The sequence below is a fragment of the Brachionichthys hirsutus genome, chromosome 20 (assembly GCF_040956055.1).
Source record: "Brachionichthys hirsutus isolate HB-005 chromosome 20, CSIRO-AGI_Bhir_v1, whole genome shotgun sequence".
In the NCBI taxonomy this organism is placed as follows: Eukaryota; Metazoa; Chordata; class Actinopteri; order Lophiiformes; family Brachionichthyidae; genus Brachionichthys; species Brachionichthys hirsutus.
This window is the reverse complement of record NC_090916.1, coordinates 7,085,399-7,102,387: the sequence shown is the minus strand read 5'-3', so window position 1 is coordinate 7,102,387 and position 16,989 is coordinate 7,085,399. Positions and strand designations below refer to the sequence as shown.

The 16,989-nt window shown below is 47.9% G+C and overlaps 1 protein-coding gene and 1 non-coding gene across 2 annotated transcripts in view; both read right to left on the bottom strand.

Annotated features, from left to right (window-relative positions):
* Window positions 1-581: 581 nt before the first annotated feature.
* Window positions 582-664, bottom strand: trnal-cag (transfer RNA leucine (anticodon CAG)). The gene has a single exon. It is a non-coding gene; the product is annotated as a tRNA-Leu (tRNA).
* A 203-nt stretch (window positions 665-867) lies between these two features.
* Window positions 868-16,989, bottom strand: part of afdna (afadin, adherens junction formation factor a) — a 51,030-nt gene continuing 34,908 nt past the window's right edge. Inside the window, exons 24-38 of the mRNA XM_068753410.1 lie at window positions 14,971-15,036; window positions 14,817-14,890; window positions 13,630-13,748; window positions 12,753-12,953; window positions 12,112-12,203; window positions 11,716-11,910; window positions 11,479-11,626; window positions 10,998-11,394; window positions 10,635-10,888; window positions 10,333-10,544; window positions 10,038-10,217; window positions 7,800-7,934; window positions 5,552-6,089; window positions 2,630-2,714; window positions 868-2,554 (exon numbers count right to left, since the gene is read on the bottom strand). Coding sequence (XP_068609511.1) covers window positions 2,398-2,554; window positions 2,630-2,714; window positions 5,552-6,089; window positions 7,800-7,934; window positions 10,038-10,217; window positions 10,333-10,544; window positions 10,635-10,888; window positions 10,998-11,394; window positions 11,479-11,626; window positions 11,716-11,910; window positions 12,112-12,203; window positions 12,753-12,953; window positions 13,630-13,748; window positions 14,817-14,890; window positions 14,971-15,036 — 2,853 coding nt within the window. The 3' untranslated portion in view covers window positions 868-2,397. The remainder of the gene's footprint in view (window positions 2,555-2,629; window positions 2,715-5,551; window positions 6,090-7,799; window positions 7,935-10,037; window positions 10,218-10,332; window positions 10,545-10,634; window positions 10,889-10,997; window positions 11,395-11,478; window positions 11,627-11,715; window positions 11,911-12,111; window positions 12,204-12,752; window positions 12,954-13,629; window positions 13,749-14,816; window positions 14,891-14,970; window positions 15,037-16,989) is intronic.

Here is a 16,989-nt window from a genome sequence, read left to right as displayed (position 1 = left end):
TGTTGGATGTTATTTTAATTTCATGCCTCTGTTTTAAACAGTTCCAAAGGACCTGTATTTTGTGTTATTGTGATGAAGGAAAGTAGCCAAAAGATTTTACTTAAGAATTGTTAATTCTGCTTTGTTCCTTCTGAGTTTGAGTTAAATTTTGTTAACCACTAAATGTTGAGTGCTTTTGTTTGAAAACTCATCCCCCCCTGCCTTGTGGGGGAAAAAAGTGATTTGAATAAATACTTTTTTTCATGTTCTCTTCAATTTATTTGGGGATATTATCCTGTTTAAATTTCAGTCGGTCCAGTTCTTTTCTACTCTGTAACATGACATGCGTCTGTTCTACCTCTAGAGGGCGGTGTGGATCTACAACTAGTTAATTAAAGATCTTTAACTCCTGTTGGACGGCTCGTAATGGCTGTTTGACCAATAATTACCGAAATAAACGTTGACGTTAATCTTGAATAAATTATTAATCATTGCATAACTAGGGAACGGACAAAATAAATATACAGTAGGTACATTATGATTTCAGTAACAGTACGTAAATGTCGTTCGGTTTTTTCGAGTTGCCCCACTTAATAAAATACTGTCAGAAGTGGGATTCGAACCCACGCCTCCAGAGGAGACTGCGACCTGAACGCAGCGCCTTAGACCGCTCGGCCATCCTGACATGTAAGGTTCGGTTGCGGTGGGTATTTTTCATACATTACCTTAACGGGTATCCTCAGCGAAGCATCACACGGCTGATGCGGCTGCGTAAAGTGGAACAAATCGAATTACTTTCCGCTATAAGACAGATTAGAAGTAAAATTAAACCCCTTAATCAAATTTTTATTGAAATGACAAAAAAAAAGAATACACACCTCAGACCTGCACTGTTGAAAAATCTTTATTAATGATTTACAAAAGGCTAAACATGAAACCATTTAAATGATTCAGTTCATTTTGAAACCTAAACAGGAGTATTAGTTTTTGTAGGGGGGGGGGGGGGTGGGTGGGCGATTACACCCGCATCTCATCTCATCTCATCGTGTAGAATGAGCATCAGTGGAGAGAAAAATAAATCCACACACCAGTTGGAGTCACACAAACAAACTGCAGAAGAGATAACGTTTGAAGCGTCACTGTCTCTTTATCTTAACTTAAAGCTGTCAGAAACACTCAGTCAGTAGAGTAGTAGTGGTAAACGTGACCACGGAAAATTTGTGCATGTTTATGTGTGTATATTTTATTTATACATGTTTTTTTTTTATCGCAATTCTGTTAGCTTGACTCGTCTGCATCTCAAACTCGAGCTGGTGTTAAAACAGATCCTTACCACAGTATGAAAGGTCCCAAATGTAATCCACTTCTCAGAACAGTTTGCAGACATATATGTAAAATTGTGCAATATTTAAAATAAATACCTGTAAAGCAAACAAGGAATTAAAGAGTAGTTGAATTTTTTTATGAAAACCAACATTAATCACATTGTGACAGAAATCTTTTATTTTTCCTGTCTTGAATTTAGGTACAATCAAATTAATATCACACAACGGACTGTTAGATCTAAAAGAAAGTAAAATCGGGCCAAAAATATTTAAAGAATTCACTCGGTGAGGAGACGATCTGATTTTAGCAGAACTACCTCTTGGATTAAATCACATTAGTTGAGCGGTTCTTAGTAGCCTGGCAGGTTTCTACAGTAGTAAAAGAACAAGACAGTTGTGGACCCAAATATTTACAGTAAATTTGTGCACTTAAAGATCCTTCTCTGGGCTGTTCTACGCTCCTCCGGAGAATCTTTCAGAGTTACTAAAACATCACACAAAAAAATAAAATAATGTCATGCTTTGTTACTACGGAATGAAATAACAGTGTTTCCACTCACTGAGAATTTAATGTTAAAAAAAAAAAAAAAAGACAATTTAAAGATCGGTCTGGAGCTCGACAGCAGCCATTTCTGCTGGCAGAAGGAATTAAAAGTGTGAAAACAAGATGCAGAAAAAAGATAAACAGTAAAATTGTTCATATTGTGAGCTAAAAAAACAACAATTAAGATGAGAACAAACTCTTCTCCATCCCCCACCCCAAGAACCATTTTATAAACAAAAATATATCCCCCCTTTGTCGTGTGATTCTGAATTCCTCACTAGATACAGTTAAAACTTTTTACAGTGCTTTATCATTATATATCTTTGACAGACCTTAAGAGGGCAAGGAAGTATTAATCCGGAACCGTCTCCGAGTGCAACGATATCGCGACGTCGAAAAAGTCGACGGTCCAGGAATTCAACGTTGAAAATAAAAATAAGGGGAAACAACGTTACAAACGGAAGGAGACGGTCAGTGTTAAGGGAGGCGAGGGCCTGAACGTCTCCGTGGCGACGTCGTAGGGAGATAAAGGTTCAGGGGGGGGGGGTCCTACTGCTTGGTGTTGAGCTCGTTCTCCAGCTCCATGAGTTTGCGCGACGCTTTGACCTTGGTGGAAACCTCCTTCCCCTGAGAGAAGAGACGCTGGCGCTCCTTAAAGGTCAGACTCTCCGGAGCGCCGCCGGGGATCGAGTTCTCCTGCTCCTGACTGCGACGCAGACACACGGCGAGGGTTAATCCCCAGCGGGAACATCGACAGCAGTTCACAGGAAAATCATCTCACCTTTTCGCCCATTTGTCTCGCGGGTCGTTGTAGACTTCTCCTGATCCTACAACTCCTGTTGAGTTTCCAGTGTACGCGTTAAAGCCTGTCCCACGTTCAGGAGTCAGACAAACAGATAAGAGGTCAGCATCGTTCACGCAACACAACCGTTCCTCTAAAACATCCCAGACGGAAGCTGCTGGCCGGCGGCTGGCGGGTTCCCCGATTCCAATCCTCCCATAACTTTGAGCATAATCGTACAAAAACGGTTAATTTTCCCACGGCAGTATTGATCATAGACCAGGGATCCCCCGGTCGCCAGCAGCTTCTCTCTAGCGTCATCACTTCATTTCCCCACAGACCAGCCTGAGCAGAAAGGAAGGAAGGAAGGAAGGAAGGAAGGGAACGATCATATCAGTAGAGTTAGAGCAGCGAGCCCAGGAAAGAGCGTTAAAAGCTGTTAAAGGGCCATTCCAAAGCGGCAACAATGGTCTGTGGAAGAGTGGGTGGGGTCCGAAGCCAAAGTCACAGAGCACGTGTAAACGTCTGTTCATCCCGTCTCTACCCCCCTCTAGTGGCTTAACCTGAGCCGAATACTCACCTCATCGGCGACGTCTTTAGAGCCTAGACATCTATAGAGGTTTAAAATAAATATAAATAAATAAACCAAACGTGCTGAGCGATATTAAGAACCAACATGTGGAAGATGACTTTGACCTTTGACCTCTAAAGGAGACAACATTTCAGAACACCGGCGATGCTAGTCTTGTGCTAATCACTGGAAGCAGCAGTTGAACCCTGCCAGATTTAAACTTTGAACGACTGGGACATTAAAAATCCCGTCTCTGGCAGTGGGACACGGAGACGGGGGGGGGGGGGGGGATTCATTCCTTCATCTGGCAGCTCCTTGGCAGATTTTTCTTTTTTTTAAATCAATCGAAATAGGATTGTGATCTGAAGTGTAGTTTGGGACGGGATCAAGCGAGGGTTCCACTTCAGCCTCAAACCAGACAAACACAACAGACTGGCGGAGAACAAAGTGACCACAGAGAAATGAGTGTTCGCGGTTCCCCCGAGCCAAACGGGGATGGAAATGATACTTTTGGCATCGAGTTGGAAAAATTCTTCAGATTCACTAAAAAAGAAATTTGCCGGTTTTTCACGGACTCAAAAGGTTTTGGATGTTTTCCTTTCCCTCGAGTTCAGTTATCTCTGGGGGGCTGAGAAAAACGTTATTTCTGCACCTACGCAGTTCTTCAACATCCACCCTCGAGGATAACCGAATATTCCTTTCAATCGTTCCCGTCGTTTGTACATCGGTATTGTTTTTCTTGTGGTTTTCTATTCTGTTTGGCAAAATAAAGAGTCCCAAACACATTTCTATGAAAGCCAGATGTTTGGAGCTGCCAGCTGTTGCATTTGTAGATTCATTTGTGAGGGCAGCCAGAGGACTCAGGTGCGTCTCGGTCACCTGAACCCGTGGACGTCGTAGTAACGTTAACGCAGCAGAGAAACCGACAGGCAGGATGAAGGACAGCCGCGTCAGCCGACAGAGCGAAGGACAGCGCGCAGAGAAATGACGTTAAGCACCGGGAGTTAACCGAGAACAGAGGCAGGAGGGGTGAGGAGGATGCAGACGCACAAAAAAAACATTCCAAAGACAGCAAGGTGCAGAATAAAAAAAGCAATAGGCATCAAGCCGGTTACTGGGGTGCCCGCGGAAGTGTTGCATTTATGCTGCGTCTGTGTGACCAAATGGTAAAGCATGCAGATTGTAAATGCTTTGTGAGGGAGGTGGGCGGGGTGGGGGGGGGGAAGGTACTGGGATGTTAGGTGGTGGTGTTGGTGGTTGGGGGGGGTGTTTCATCTGATTGGAGTAAAAATAAAAGCAGTTCTCCATGAGGCAGCAGGGATGGAGGAGGTTTATTTTGAAAGTGCAGGCAGCCACTTCCTGCACCTCAGCCGGTGACGGTTTGTCTGCGGATGTTCAAACGGCAGTCGTGACTTGAGCTCGTGTAATGAGCAGAAATCTGAATCTTCTTCTGGAGGTCCGGAGCTCTAAAATTAGAGACGCCTGGTTCAAGTTTAGCTGAGTTTTGGCTTTTCCTTTAAAGGTCAAACCAAAAGTGAACTACTTCTCTGTGGAAAGAACACCGGTGAGCAAAAAATCAGGAGCTCAGACTTTGATGCAGCGCGACGGGATAAGAAGGAAACCGTGGGAAGCCATTTTGAACAGCCGCAGACAAAGACGAGGCCTCATGTGAGATGGTGTGAGTTTATGAAAATGGACCGATTTCTCCTTTGGTCCAAGTGATTGATGGATGCGTGAAGTCAGTGGGCGTGGTCTTCCTTCCCTTTATAGCCAACACCGCTAAGCAGAGCCGCGAGGCCGGGGGGGGGGGGGGGGGCGGCGAGCCTCGCTTCCCGAAACAAAAAAGCAGCAAACCAGACACAGAGGAGGCGGCGAGCGACAACACCAACAGTACTATGATCGACTTTGATGGCTCTCAATCTGCGGTGGTGGCGTGATTATCGATTGCTTTTTTTCTCCTGTTTGCCAGTGCTGATCGAAGCTAAGGGTGGCGGTGATTGGAGGAGGATACCGAGGGAGGGAGGGAGGAAATTACTGGTGAAAGGAGGCGGCGTTTTAACAAACCAACATAAACTCATTCCAATTTGGGATGAGGAGAAAGGAGGAAAGTTTTTCACCTGGAAAAGAATAATCAACTAAAAGAGATTACCGACGAAGATAAAAGAGGGAATAAAAAGATGGAGGTTTTAAAGGAGAACACCTCTCGAGTGTCAAAGAAGGCGAAATCAACACAAAGCTAAACTACGGAGGTCATGAATGAAAAGCTGAGCGAATGAGAGGGAGGGCTGAAAGCTCTAGAGGGCGCTGTGGCGAGCCCGACTCCTCTCTCTCTCTCCTCTCTCCGGGTCTACCTTTAAAGCCTCCTGGGGCCACGGAGCTGGGTTTGGCAGGAAGGGGCGGGGCTGTACTGTTGGAGTTGTTGAATGGAGGCTGGAACGAGCCAGACAGGAAGATGCCATCAGATACGGGGCGGGGCTTGCGCGCAGTGGGAGGCGGCGGCTGCGGCTTGTTGTGACCGGGTGAGGCGGAGGCCGGGAGGTCGCCGTACGACTTCCGGGTCGCCGACAGCTTGGCCTGACCTGATTGGTTGCCGCCGCCACTCCCTGCTTCCTCCTCCTCTTCTTCGTCACACGTGTAGGAGACAAACTTGGCAGTGTAGAGCGTGTCGGGGGAGGTGACCTGTGTTTTGAGGTAGGAGGTGTTTCTCTGCGGGGGGGGCGGGGGGGTGTTAGTAGGGTTGTGGGGGGCGGGGGGCTGGTAATCCCGGGGCAGCGGGGGCCGGTACAGACCAGCCGGCTCGTCAGGTGCCAGGAGCTTTCTCTCAGCCTCCTCGTGCTGCCGGCGCCGCTCCGCTTCCAGACGAGTGTAGTACTCCTCCTCCTGTCTCCTCTAGGGGAGGGACAACCGGTTAGTAAGCTCCACTCTGATTGGCTCTCAAGTCAGTAATGGACAGTAAACTGGCTAATCGGCTACGGCTAGGAAACTACCCAATGGCGGCACAGCACTGCCGCTGCTACCACGAGTTAACCTCTAACCAGACTCGTCAGGCTCGACCCCCACCACAGAACAAACGCCGCCGGACCCGGCAATCTGACAGAACCAAGACCTACTGGTCCCAGATCAGAGGCCTCGTATGCCGGACCAAATCTAAAATCATCAGCGAAGTGAAATGATGCCATCATTAAATCGCAAATGTCTATTATATCGTATAAAATATCCAATCTGGCCGTAACTACCGGAGCAAGATCCGGTTCCGACTGGACCGTCCTCCCATAACACTGTACAGACAGGAAACCAGCCTCGTTTCCTGGACCACCGTGTCGACAGCCTCCCGTTTCCATCGTCGTCTGTGCATGCATGCGTGTCGAGTCTGTGTGCGTCCCTCCTCAGTTTACGCTAGCTGGTTCTGTGGGTTTGGACTTTAGCCAGCCCGGCCCCTCCAGTCTATCCACACCTCGGAGAGGACGAGGCCTGTGATGTCCTACGTGGGCCTAACGGGAGGAACGTGTTTGGATATCTGGGTCTGGAGCTCATCCAGCCGCTCCGGGTCACGTGTTCTTAACTCCTACGCTTCTGGCGTCCGATCATCTTTACGTTTCCGGTCCGTTCCGTGTGCTGAAGGCTGAATCTAGCGGAGAGTGGGCTCACAGCGGAGTGGGTGCATCTGAGCTGCTTTTGGATCTGAAGAAACTGGGAGGGATTAGTGGGTGTGTGGGTTTTGAATGAGATGGAAGCTCCTCAATGTGCGCAGTATATGGATGGTTGCGGGTGGGAATGATCCAGGTGGGGGTGAGGTTCATGTGTGTTTATGTGGATGAACTAATTATATAGCATGTGGTGTTTTGGGAATAGCGGGAGAGTCGGCGGCATTCCCCAATCGCAGTCCCCCGAGAGATGATGCTGATGGAAATGATAACAAGGAAATCAAAAACACTAAACTAACTCCCTGAAACAGTTTAAAGAAGGGACCAAAACACAATGGGAGTCCCATGCCTGGGGGGGGGCAGCACAGAACATGACAGCAACACGTCACATAGGATGGGGGGGGGGGGGGGGCATGCTGCTGGACGTCGCAATGATCAACATCAAATCAACAGTTATAACATCTTAAAAACATTTTCACAAGCAGATATATTTATATCTCGGACCCGAATGACGACTTGGCTTTTGACTAAACAGACCCTCTTTTGAGATGAGCTTCAAACAACCAGTGGTGCGATCAAAAGGGCAAATGCACCGGAACAAGATGGCGATGTCACAGCGCAGCGATGAGCAGGCGGACGCCGGATCGGACCGCCGGCCATTTAAAGAGCTACGTGTTCTTAGCTAAGAGGAGCTAAGGCGTAGCCGCGGTGGAAGCAATGGAGATTCCTCTGACTCGGCGGAGGTTCGAGGCTTAAACATCGATCACTGGCTGGTAGAATTCCCATTTAACTGAATGAGCAACTGAATTATTCCACAGCCGCTGTACATGCTGGAGGATATACAAGTGGGTACTCTGGCTACTTCATCGACTCCAAATCGATTCCTGCGAGTACTTCCAGCTTGACGCCTCCATTCTAGCCGCACAACTCCGCTGTCAAAGACCGGCACACCGACCTTCTCCGACGCCTCTCGCTTGGCTCTCTCCTCCTCCCTCCACCTCCTCTCCTCCTCCTGCTTCGCCCGCTCCTCCGCCTCCCGCTTCCGAATCTCCTCCAGCTGCTGCTTGCGCCGTCGCTCTTCGTCCTGCAACTGGTCGCACACACGTGTAAAGCGCACAAACATGCGACCCAAAGACAGGCGCACGTGCAGACGGGGAAACAGTCAGTGCGACGAGGACATTCATAAACGAGACTGTAAACACGTTCCCACGTTCAATGGCTCTCCTGGAAACTAACGTTCCGCTAACGTGTGGCGGCTTGGATTGGTCTCACAGGACTGCCCCCCAGAGGAGGAGAGCAGTGTGCACTGCAGACATACCGCACAGGCAGACACACACACACACACCACACACACAGCTAAACATGCAGACAAGCAACAACAACAACAAAACAAACACACAGCCCTTTTTCCAGCTACTTCAGGCGCGCTTGACTCAAGCTGGCCTGAAGTAACCGCAAGCTCTGCGTACAAGAAGCATCCCAACACAAGCCAGCGGGGACAGGACGGGGACACGGAGCAAAGAGACGTCGTCTTCAGGGAAGGCCGGCCACGAAAAGATCCGTTCAACCAAATTAGTAACCAACATAATTTAACACTCAACCCCCCCCCCCGCCCCCAGCGACTCACCACGTCTCTGTCTTTAAGCCTGATTTTTGTGTTTGTTTTCCCTGATATTGTTCTTTTCCTAGTATTTCTCATTCATTTCTGCCGTCCTTGAGCACAAATCCGGTGAATAAATAACAAAAACTTGTTAAGCTTGTTGTCGTTTTTCTCTCGCTTTGGTTGAACAGACGCTCAGCTCACCACATACGAATGAACAGATGGATGGATGGACACCACAACATGGTGCTGTGCCCCCCCCCCCCGGGGCTATCATGCGTGGGACAAGGCCTGCATGCCCCCCCCCCCCGTGATGCATTCAGCCATGCAGGCGCCACACCTCCATATGCACTCAAAACATCGCTGCTGTAAAGAGACACACAGACCTCAGCTCTGCTGAACCACAAGTTCGTTTATGACCCCCCCCCCCCCCCCCCCATCACTAAGCAGCAGCTTCACTCACCGTCCTCCAGCAGTTGTTTTGAGTGGACAAAGAGATGGACAGCATCCCCAGCCAAACGCCACCAACAATCCCAAGACGCCCCCCCCCCCCATGACTGGCTGCTCTTTAGCTAATCATGGCAGTGTCCCGCCTCCAACCTCCACCCCAATGCAGAAACCACAGGAGCCCAGATGGGTGGGGACAGAAAACAGGAAGTGATGTCAGGGCAAGGAGAGGACACTCGTCATCAACAGGAAGAACATACCAAGTCTAGAACAGAGATAGCTGGGACAGCATTCTGCTGCTGAAGAAGAAGAAGAAGAGAATAGAGAGTGAGAGAGGGAGGGGGAAGAAAGATACCCAAAGGTGTGGAGGGATCCGTAAAAAATCAAGTTAGCGAATGAGTAGGGGAGGAAGGAGGAACTGAGGAGCAAACGGTACAAATAAAAGAAGGGAAGAATAGAGGACAAACAGTAAAGTGAAAACATTTGCTTAAGTTTATCATTTCTTTTTAATTACCAGAACCCAGAAATACAAAAAACATGATCCCAAACTCATCAGATGGCCCGATTCCCAATCATCCATATAGATTGATCAGCTTCGAGCTATGACCCGCCCCTTCGCCTTAAAGGAGTTGCGTTGCAGGCTGCTGCGTCTCATCGCCGCAGGATAAAGCTGCACATGTTCCGAAGGCAGGAAACCAAAAGCTTCATGTAAATCATGACACAAATAGCATCCTGCCTGCGCAAAAAAAAAGCCCCCCCCCCCATCCACACCTCCAGCCAATCAGCTTAATTTCAGCAGCTCAGCATGGCAAAGCGATGACAGAAGCATGTTGCAGATGCACATTGCGGGACATTCAGAGTGGGACGCGTCCCCCACAGAAGAATCTGTCTCCTCCTAGCTTTGCATATTTCAACATGATTTCCTGTGGCTTCACTGTTCTCGCGTTCTTAAGTAAAGACTGATGGATAAACACAAGTTGGAATGTTTTATTTCTGCCAGAACAGACATGATGCGACTTCTTTTATGCATTTCGCTTCCTCTTTTAGCCAAGTTATACAAGTTTCTTTTCTCCTCCCTCCACTTTCATCCACCTTTACTATCCCTCCAGTCTCCTAAACTTTCCTACTCCCGCCCCCCCGCCTTACCCTGGCTCTCTTTTCTGCCTCCAGTCTCTGCATGATCATCATGGTGTCCACATCCTCGTCGTCCTCCTCCTCTTCGTCTTCGTCGCTCTGCTTGGATTCCTGCAGTCGCTTCTGGAACTGCCACTCCAGCATCAGCTTCCTGAGGCGGTCGCTTTCTTCCGCTGTTCGTTCCGGCTTAGCCTGTAAAATGTAATATATATACACACACACTGAAATACTGCAAGTTTCACCAGCTTTTGTTACATTTGAGCGGGCCGAAAACGTGTCCCATTAAATGGATTATAAGCGCGTCTACCTGGAGATCCTGGATCTCCTTGTCCAGCAGGTCCACAATGTGGAGCTGCTGCTGTTTCTCCGCCTTCTCGCGAGCGTCTCGTTTCCAGGGGTCCGGGGACAGGCTGTCGCTGGCCGTCAACTCTTCCTTACTGATGATGTACTGCAGGTCCCGCCTCTCTATGGTGCGTGGCTGCTGCTGCGGCAATAGATCCCTGATCACGGTGTCCATGCCTACAATTACAGCGCATTTATTACGTCGCTTCATTCTTGCACGCAGAGATCTAACGCTTTAATAAAAATAAACTTTTTTTGACTTGCTACCAGCAGGGTTGGAAGCGCCGGCAGGGGGAGGAACAGCGGACCGTGGAAGGCTGGCGAGCTTCTCTGGTCTGGATGGAGGAGGCGGGGCCTGAGACTGCGGGGGGAGATAGGGCTGAGGTGGGACCACAGAGGGAAGAGGGGCCTGATGGTGAGGTGGGGGCAGCGACCCGCCGTTGTTGTGAGGTTGGACGGGCATGACGGGGTTGGCCCGGATCTGACCCAGCTTCCTCTCCTGCTCCCTCCTCTTCCTTTCCCTGGAAAATTGTTAGAATTACATAAAAGATTTTGTTCACATGTACACCCGATGGAACGCTTCTACGTTTGTTGTCTGTAACTAAAACAAAAAGGCGATAGAGAACCCACCTCTCCTCCTCCAGTCGAGCTTTCTCCTTCTCATACCAGCGCTGCTGTTCCTCGCGTTTCTTGCGGTCGGCCATCTGCTGGGCCATTACGGGAGTGACGGCAGCAGGAGGCGGAGGGAGCGGCAGGTCGGGGTGCGGTTCGTAGGGATCGTAGGCGTCGGGGTACGTGGTTGGGGGCGGGGGCGGAGGCGGGGGCAGGTCAGAGCGGGACGGCGTCTGGACAGAATGAGGCGGCGCAGAATGAGGCGCGTTGGGCGTCTTCCATCGGCCGGGCCCGGTCTTCTGGTTCTTGTTGGAAGAGGATGAGGAGGCGGAGAAGTTGAGGTGCTCCTGGCTGGATGTGGATGACTCCAACGAGGAGGACACCTGTGGGGCCCAGTGTTCAGGACCCCCAACACCTGCACAGAAACACCCAGACATCCAGTTTTAACCGAGATCCGTCTTCCAGAGGTCGCCGCCGATTGCCGTCTGGGTCTTCTTACCTGGCAGACCCCTCTGGAAGTCGAGATCTCTATGTTGGTAGTCCAGTTCTCGATGGTGGTAGTCCTGCTGGTAGGGCGGCTGCATGCGCTCGTCTGGCCTCATAACTCCTGGCGGTGGGTACAAATCCTCCTGGGAGTGATTAACTCGCTGGGAAGAGACAAAAACGTCAACAACAACAACAAAACGACGGCGAGAACAGCAACTTTAAAGGCACCGGTTTGCGTCGGCTGCTCCACCTGCATGCTGTTGTGGATGTTGTTGACCACAGGGAGGCGTTCTCTGTCTTCTATACCCTGCCAGTGCTGCGAGGGCATCTGCCCTGGACCCACAACCCGATCCTGGCTCTTGGCGGCCGGATTGGTCAAGTACTCCCTGGGATAGGTCTGAGTTGGGATGGGGTAGGCCTCTGGACGGGGAGGGGAGGGCTCATCCTGGTGGATAAAACACACATATTGCTTGTTTGAGAGGGAAAATGTTTGGAACAGCATCCCACTAACTTGACAGATGACCTGGTCCAAGCTGTATCCGTTCATCACGGTTCTAGATACTAGATACTAGATACTAGAACCGCGTGACCTGCGGCAACGTTCCACATCAAGATGCCACCCAGCTTTTATCGTGTGGCTACTCACATCTGCACACAGATTGCCGGTTGAGACGGAGGTGATCTTCGTGCCAGGTCCTCCCGGGTACACGGCTTTGCCAGCGGGACTCTGACCCTGATCTGCGGACAGAGGGGCAGGAGAGAGTTTTATAACATTCAAGGGCAAATAAATGTAGAATTAGCAACAGATTAATAGAGCAAAGGAGTCATAACAACACTGTAGTTTTACTTTTCTCTGCATTAATTCCGTTATTGCCCCTGCCAAGTCTGAACCCAGCAACAGATTTACCACATTTTCCATTTAGTCTGTTAATTCAGAGTGGAAATAACATAGAAATGCTCTTGGGTGAGATCATCAGTGTTAATTATCTGCTCTCAAAACCCTTTCCTCGGAATGAATGAAGTATTGTTTTATTTAAGCAGACGCCCATTGTATTAAAACTTTACTCACAGCAGAAAGAAAATCTGAAACAGAGCGACATTTTGAGATTTAAATAAAGAAGTACAGAGGCTATAAGGGATAGGCAAATATTCCAAAAACTGAATTAGAATGGTAAATTATCTGGACCCCCCCCCCAAAAAAAGTGGTTTTAAAAACAGACAGGAGCAGATCAACTATTTCTATCTGCAGTTCCCGTAGAAAAAAAATAAAAACTTAGGACAACTTACTGGCAACATTGGGGCTGGAGCGATGGTCGGCACGGTTCCTGAGGAGCCGGTCTTCCCCGCTCATCATCTTCGGATCGGAGTAAGAATCCCAGCCAGCTTGCGGGCTCTCCGGAGAGCCGTTCGGCACGGAGTTGTTGTACAGCTCGAAGCCTTCGCTCTTTGGACGCAGCTTCCCATTTTTGTCACGACCGCGGTCTGACGCTGCACGTAAACACAAAACAAAGTTAAAAATAGGTGTGGGAGAAAATGACATGCAAATATGAGATATTTGTGTTGGTATTTTTTTTAGAGAAACAGTTGGTTTAAGCCGGGTCATTATATGGATGATTGATTTAAGATGGTCACTGAAGATGATGGCAAACATGGACGGACCCATTAGCTGGAGGTACCGCCTTCTCTCCCGTACAGTTGCGCCAGGCTGTGAGAATCAACACCAGCTTCCTACCTAGAAGCTTGCCAAAGAATGACCAGCCTGCTAGTTAAATTTCTCAGTTTGCTTTGGAACAACACTGTGGTAGAGGGAATTTGGGAGGAGCACCCATTAAGCATCATTCTGGACCACAGACTTGACCGGCCAGAAGACTCCCTTAATCAATCTGGGTCACATTCCAGCACACAAAGACCAGCACACAGCCTGTAAGCTGGTGTGTGTGTGTGTATGTGTGTTGCTCATCTCACACACACACATACTTATCTGGCTCCGGCCACACACACACATTTCTTTTCCAACCAACAATTGAAAAGGAAAGCTATGAAGGACATTTTTGCTTGGATTCAAGTTGAATGCAGTAATTTTCATTATCCAGAGGCGTAGAAAAAGAGTGGTGTATTCAAAAAGATACCAATGTTGCGTATGATCTGGAGCAGGTGAGCTCACCTCTGGGCATCATGGGACTGGGCTGGTTGAGGAGTGTAGCCAGCCCGTGGTAAATGGCTCCCTGCTTGGCGACCTCCAGAGTCACAACCGAGCCCGTCCTCGTCATCAGCTCCGCCGCCCTGAGCGCAGCGAGGAAAACAACAGCTTTAAGGACAGAAGGTCTTCACTGATTCCTTTGGCTGATCCTCGATCGCAAAACACGAAAGAGGCATCGATAACTATCATCGGCAGGAACTCGAATGTGATTTTGCATTTCAATTTGAAAAGTAAGGAAAGACGGAGCAACTAAAAACATTTGATAATTCCCAGCTTGTCGAGCCGTTATTTCTGATCTACTATAAAGTTCCTGACTACATTATGAACCAGAGCAAACAGGGATTAGCCGTCACTGCCAGAGACTCGCTTCAATTAAACATGGTTTGATTGGATGAAACTCCAGGAATGCAGCATTGGACTTTTAGATCATGAGCGGAGAACGTGCTCGAAATCCACATTACGAAATATCACAGGATTGAGCTTTTACGCGAACTTACGCCAGACCTAAAGGCTGCAAATCATTATCTTATCTTAAACCTGCTGGGAGGAACCTGGAGGAGGAGGACAAGAGATGATCGCGCGATGATACCAACCAGAAAAATGATCCGATTAACGCCTGATATGATGAAGCTAAATCCATTAAGCAAATGATTTCTAAATCACGTTTGACCCGGTGCTGAGGCACAGTCAGCACCGACCTCTGAACATCAAGTCTGTACGTGCCGAGGTCGAGGAATGAGTATTGAGCACCCGTCCTCTCTTTGGGCGATCACCGGGTGTTTCAGACAAGTTGTGATTCTTCTACAGGGACCAATCAGGTGTAAGAACATCAGAACAATAGAGTTCTAATTGAATTTCATCACCGCTTTACACATACATTTAACGAAACGCTGCGGCGAGCGGCTGAAAATATCAAAACCACAAACACGTGCAGCTACATTTTCTCCGGCGTTTACTCGAGGAACTTTAATTATAGATTAGGTGAGTCATCTGGGAACAATTCAAAGTTGCAAAAGGAAATCATTTCAATTTGCATCCTATTATTTCATAATTTCCTTGAAGCCTTCAAATGTGTTTGCAGCAGGGGGGGAGAGAGAAACAACCCAAAAGGTATTTGGGAACATCGGCCCTGATTGGATGGCTGTGTTTACCTCTCTTGTGATAATCCGACCAGACTCCGCCCATCCACGCTCAACAGCTGGTCGCCTGCAGCCAAACGACCGTCCTGCAAAAGCACAGAAAATCTGCGTCTTTATTTCCCGGTGATGTTTTGTCCACGCTTCAGATCTCTGGCCGTTGACTGACCACATCAGCAGCTCCTCCTTTGACCACAGACTTGACGTAGATGCCGAGCTTCTCCTGGCCAGCGCCCTGCAGAGGCACGACGAGGGAAGGGTAAATAATCACACGCACTTTAATACGACCCATGTTACATTACAGCAGCATCTTGAAGGATTTGAAATTATCAGGGTTTTTTTTTTTACTAATCCATCTCTCAAAATAAAAGCCATGTTTCACGCATGTAAGCCGCAGGATCACAGCACGTCTAGGAACTCGCTCATAAACCTGTAGAGCGGAATTAAATATTTAACGACATCCAAAGCAGCAACAGAAGTTGGTCTCGGGTTTACAGCTCCTGCTGTTTGCAAGCAGCGCTAAGAGTTGCATCACGAGGAAGACACTAAAACAAGCATGGTGCGATTCGGCAGCACCCCCCAAATTAACCGTCAGAACTTTTAACACCACATGGAGGAATTTAATGAATTGTCAAATGGAAATAAATAGTTCCATGCTTTATTGTAATCTATTTTTGCATTTAGTCTGCTAGTATACTAAATATTTAAGTGCTTTTTAGCCCGAGGTGACTACTAATCTATCTACTTAGTAATAGAAATATGATCTTCTGTCTGTTACTAATGCGATGTAATTGAATACTTTTCTAACTGAACCGTGGTTTAAGTTTTCATTCATTCACTGTGACTGATCTTTTTTGTCGACTGAAATTGTCTCAAGGTAAAAACCCAATTTGAAAATACTCAAGATATTGGATATATATGAATAAGACATAAAAAAGCAGGTGGAAACTAGAGTCCTCATCCATTTTCTATTGATCTTTTCCCATGTCCTCCTCCTTCCAGACGCAGAGCCATGTCCATGTTTCTACGGTCACACAGCAGAGACATTACGCATGAGATAATGAAGCTGATCCATGCAGGAATGAACTTCCTGTAACAGAACAGTGGGTCATTCTGTACATGGCAGTGCATTATAGACCCCCCCCCCATCCCCCGTTTCAGATGGTGCCCCCAGTTGTTGCTGCTCACAAACAGCATCCACCGCTCAACAGAAAGACGTGTTCTACTTATAGGAATAAAACATCCCCTCTAAGAACACCTGAGAGCTCTGCCGTCATTTTCATTTATAGTTCTGTTTCTTTCATGAGTCGCTGAAAGCTGATGGACCTCTATTACAGAGAGATTGGCCCGAAGGCGCCAGCTGCTTTAAATTCTATTAATAAGCCAGAACACTCCCACGACGGCAGTTACACGTCACTCCTGTTTTGCAAACCCTGGTAACTTTGTTCGCAACGTTCACTAATCGGGCCTTTGTGCGGTTTGTTTTGGTTGTTTTTGAGTGAGGTGATGCTCACTTTTAACACCGGCGACGTTGCTCTGCGAGCTCAGAGAAGCACACAAACACCTCCTGTTGAAAGCTGTACAGGAAAGTGACCGTGTGTGTGCGTGTGTGCGTGTGTGTGAGTGTGAGGTACATCCTCCTATTGTATCAGTCCTCACAGTGGGTAGCCCTCTCATACCATTGTTTCACGAGTTCCATTCAGTCAGCTAACAAACAACACACAATCAGTTCTGCAGAAACAAACGGATCAAATGCAGGCTTTTCAGTACAAATGGGGGGGGGGGGGGGGTCTTTCTTATCTTGGGACAACTAAGATTCATATTTCTAAACACAAACACCCCAAATGCAGCATGATGACCGAAATAAAGTATTTATCACAAGCGCTATCCCTACGTTTATCTTATATGGACACTCTGTTTATCTTAGTTGTCAGAATAAGAAAGTTTGTTTTTTTTACTTTAAAGCAAGAATAAATACACTAATTATCATGTTTATTGCTGAAAATATGAACAAATAACAGACGTATTCTGACTTAGTACTTTACCCAAAATCCGTACGTCTTTCCCTCATTTGTGTATTTTAGTACAACCTTTAGCAGAAAGACCCTGAAAGCAAACAAGTGAGGGAGCCAGCCCCCCCCCCCCCCCCGGCAGCGTTATGGCACACCATCCACAAAGAAAAAAAACA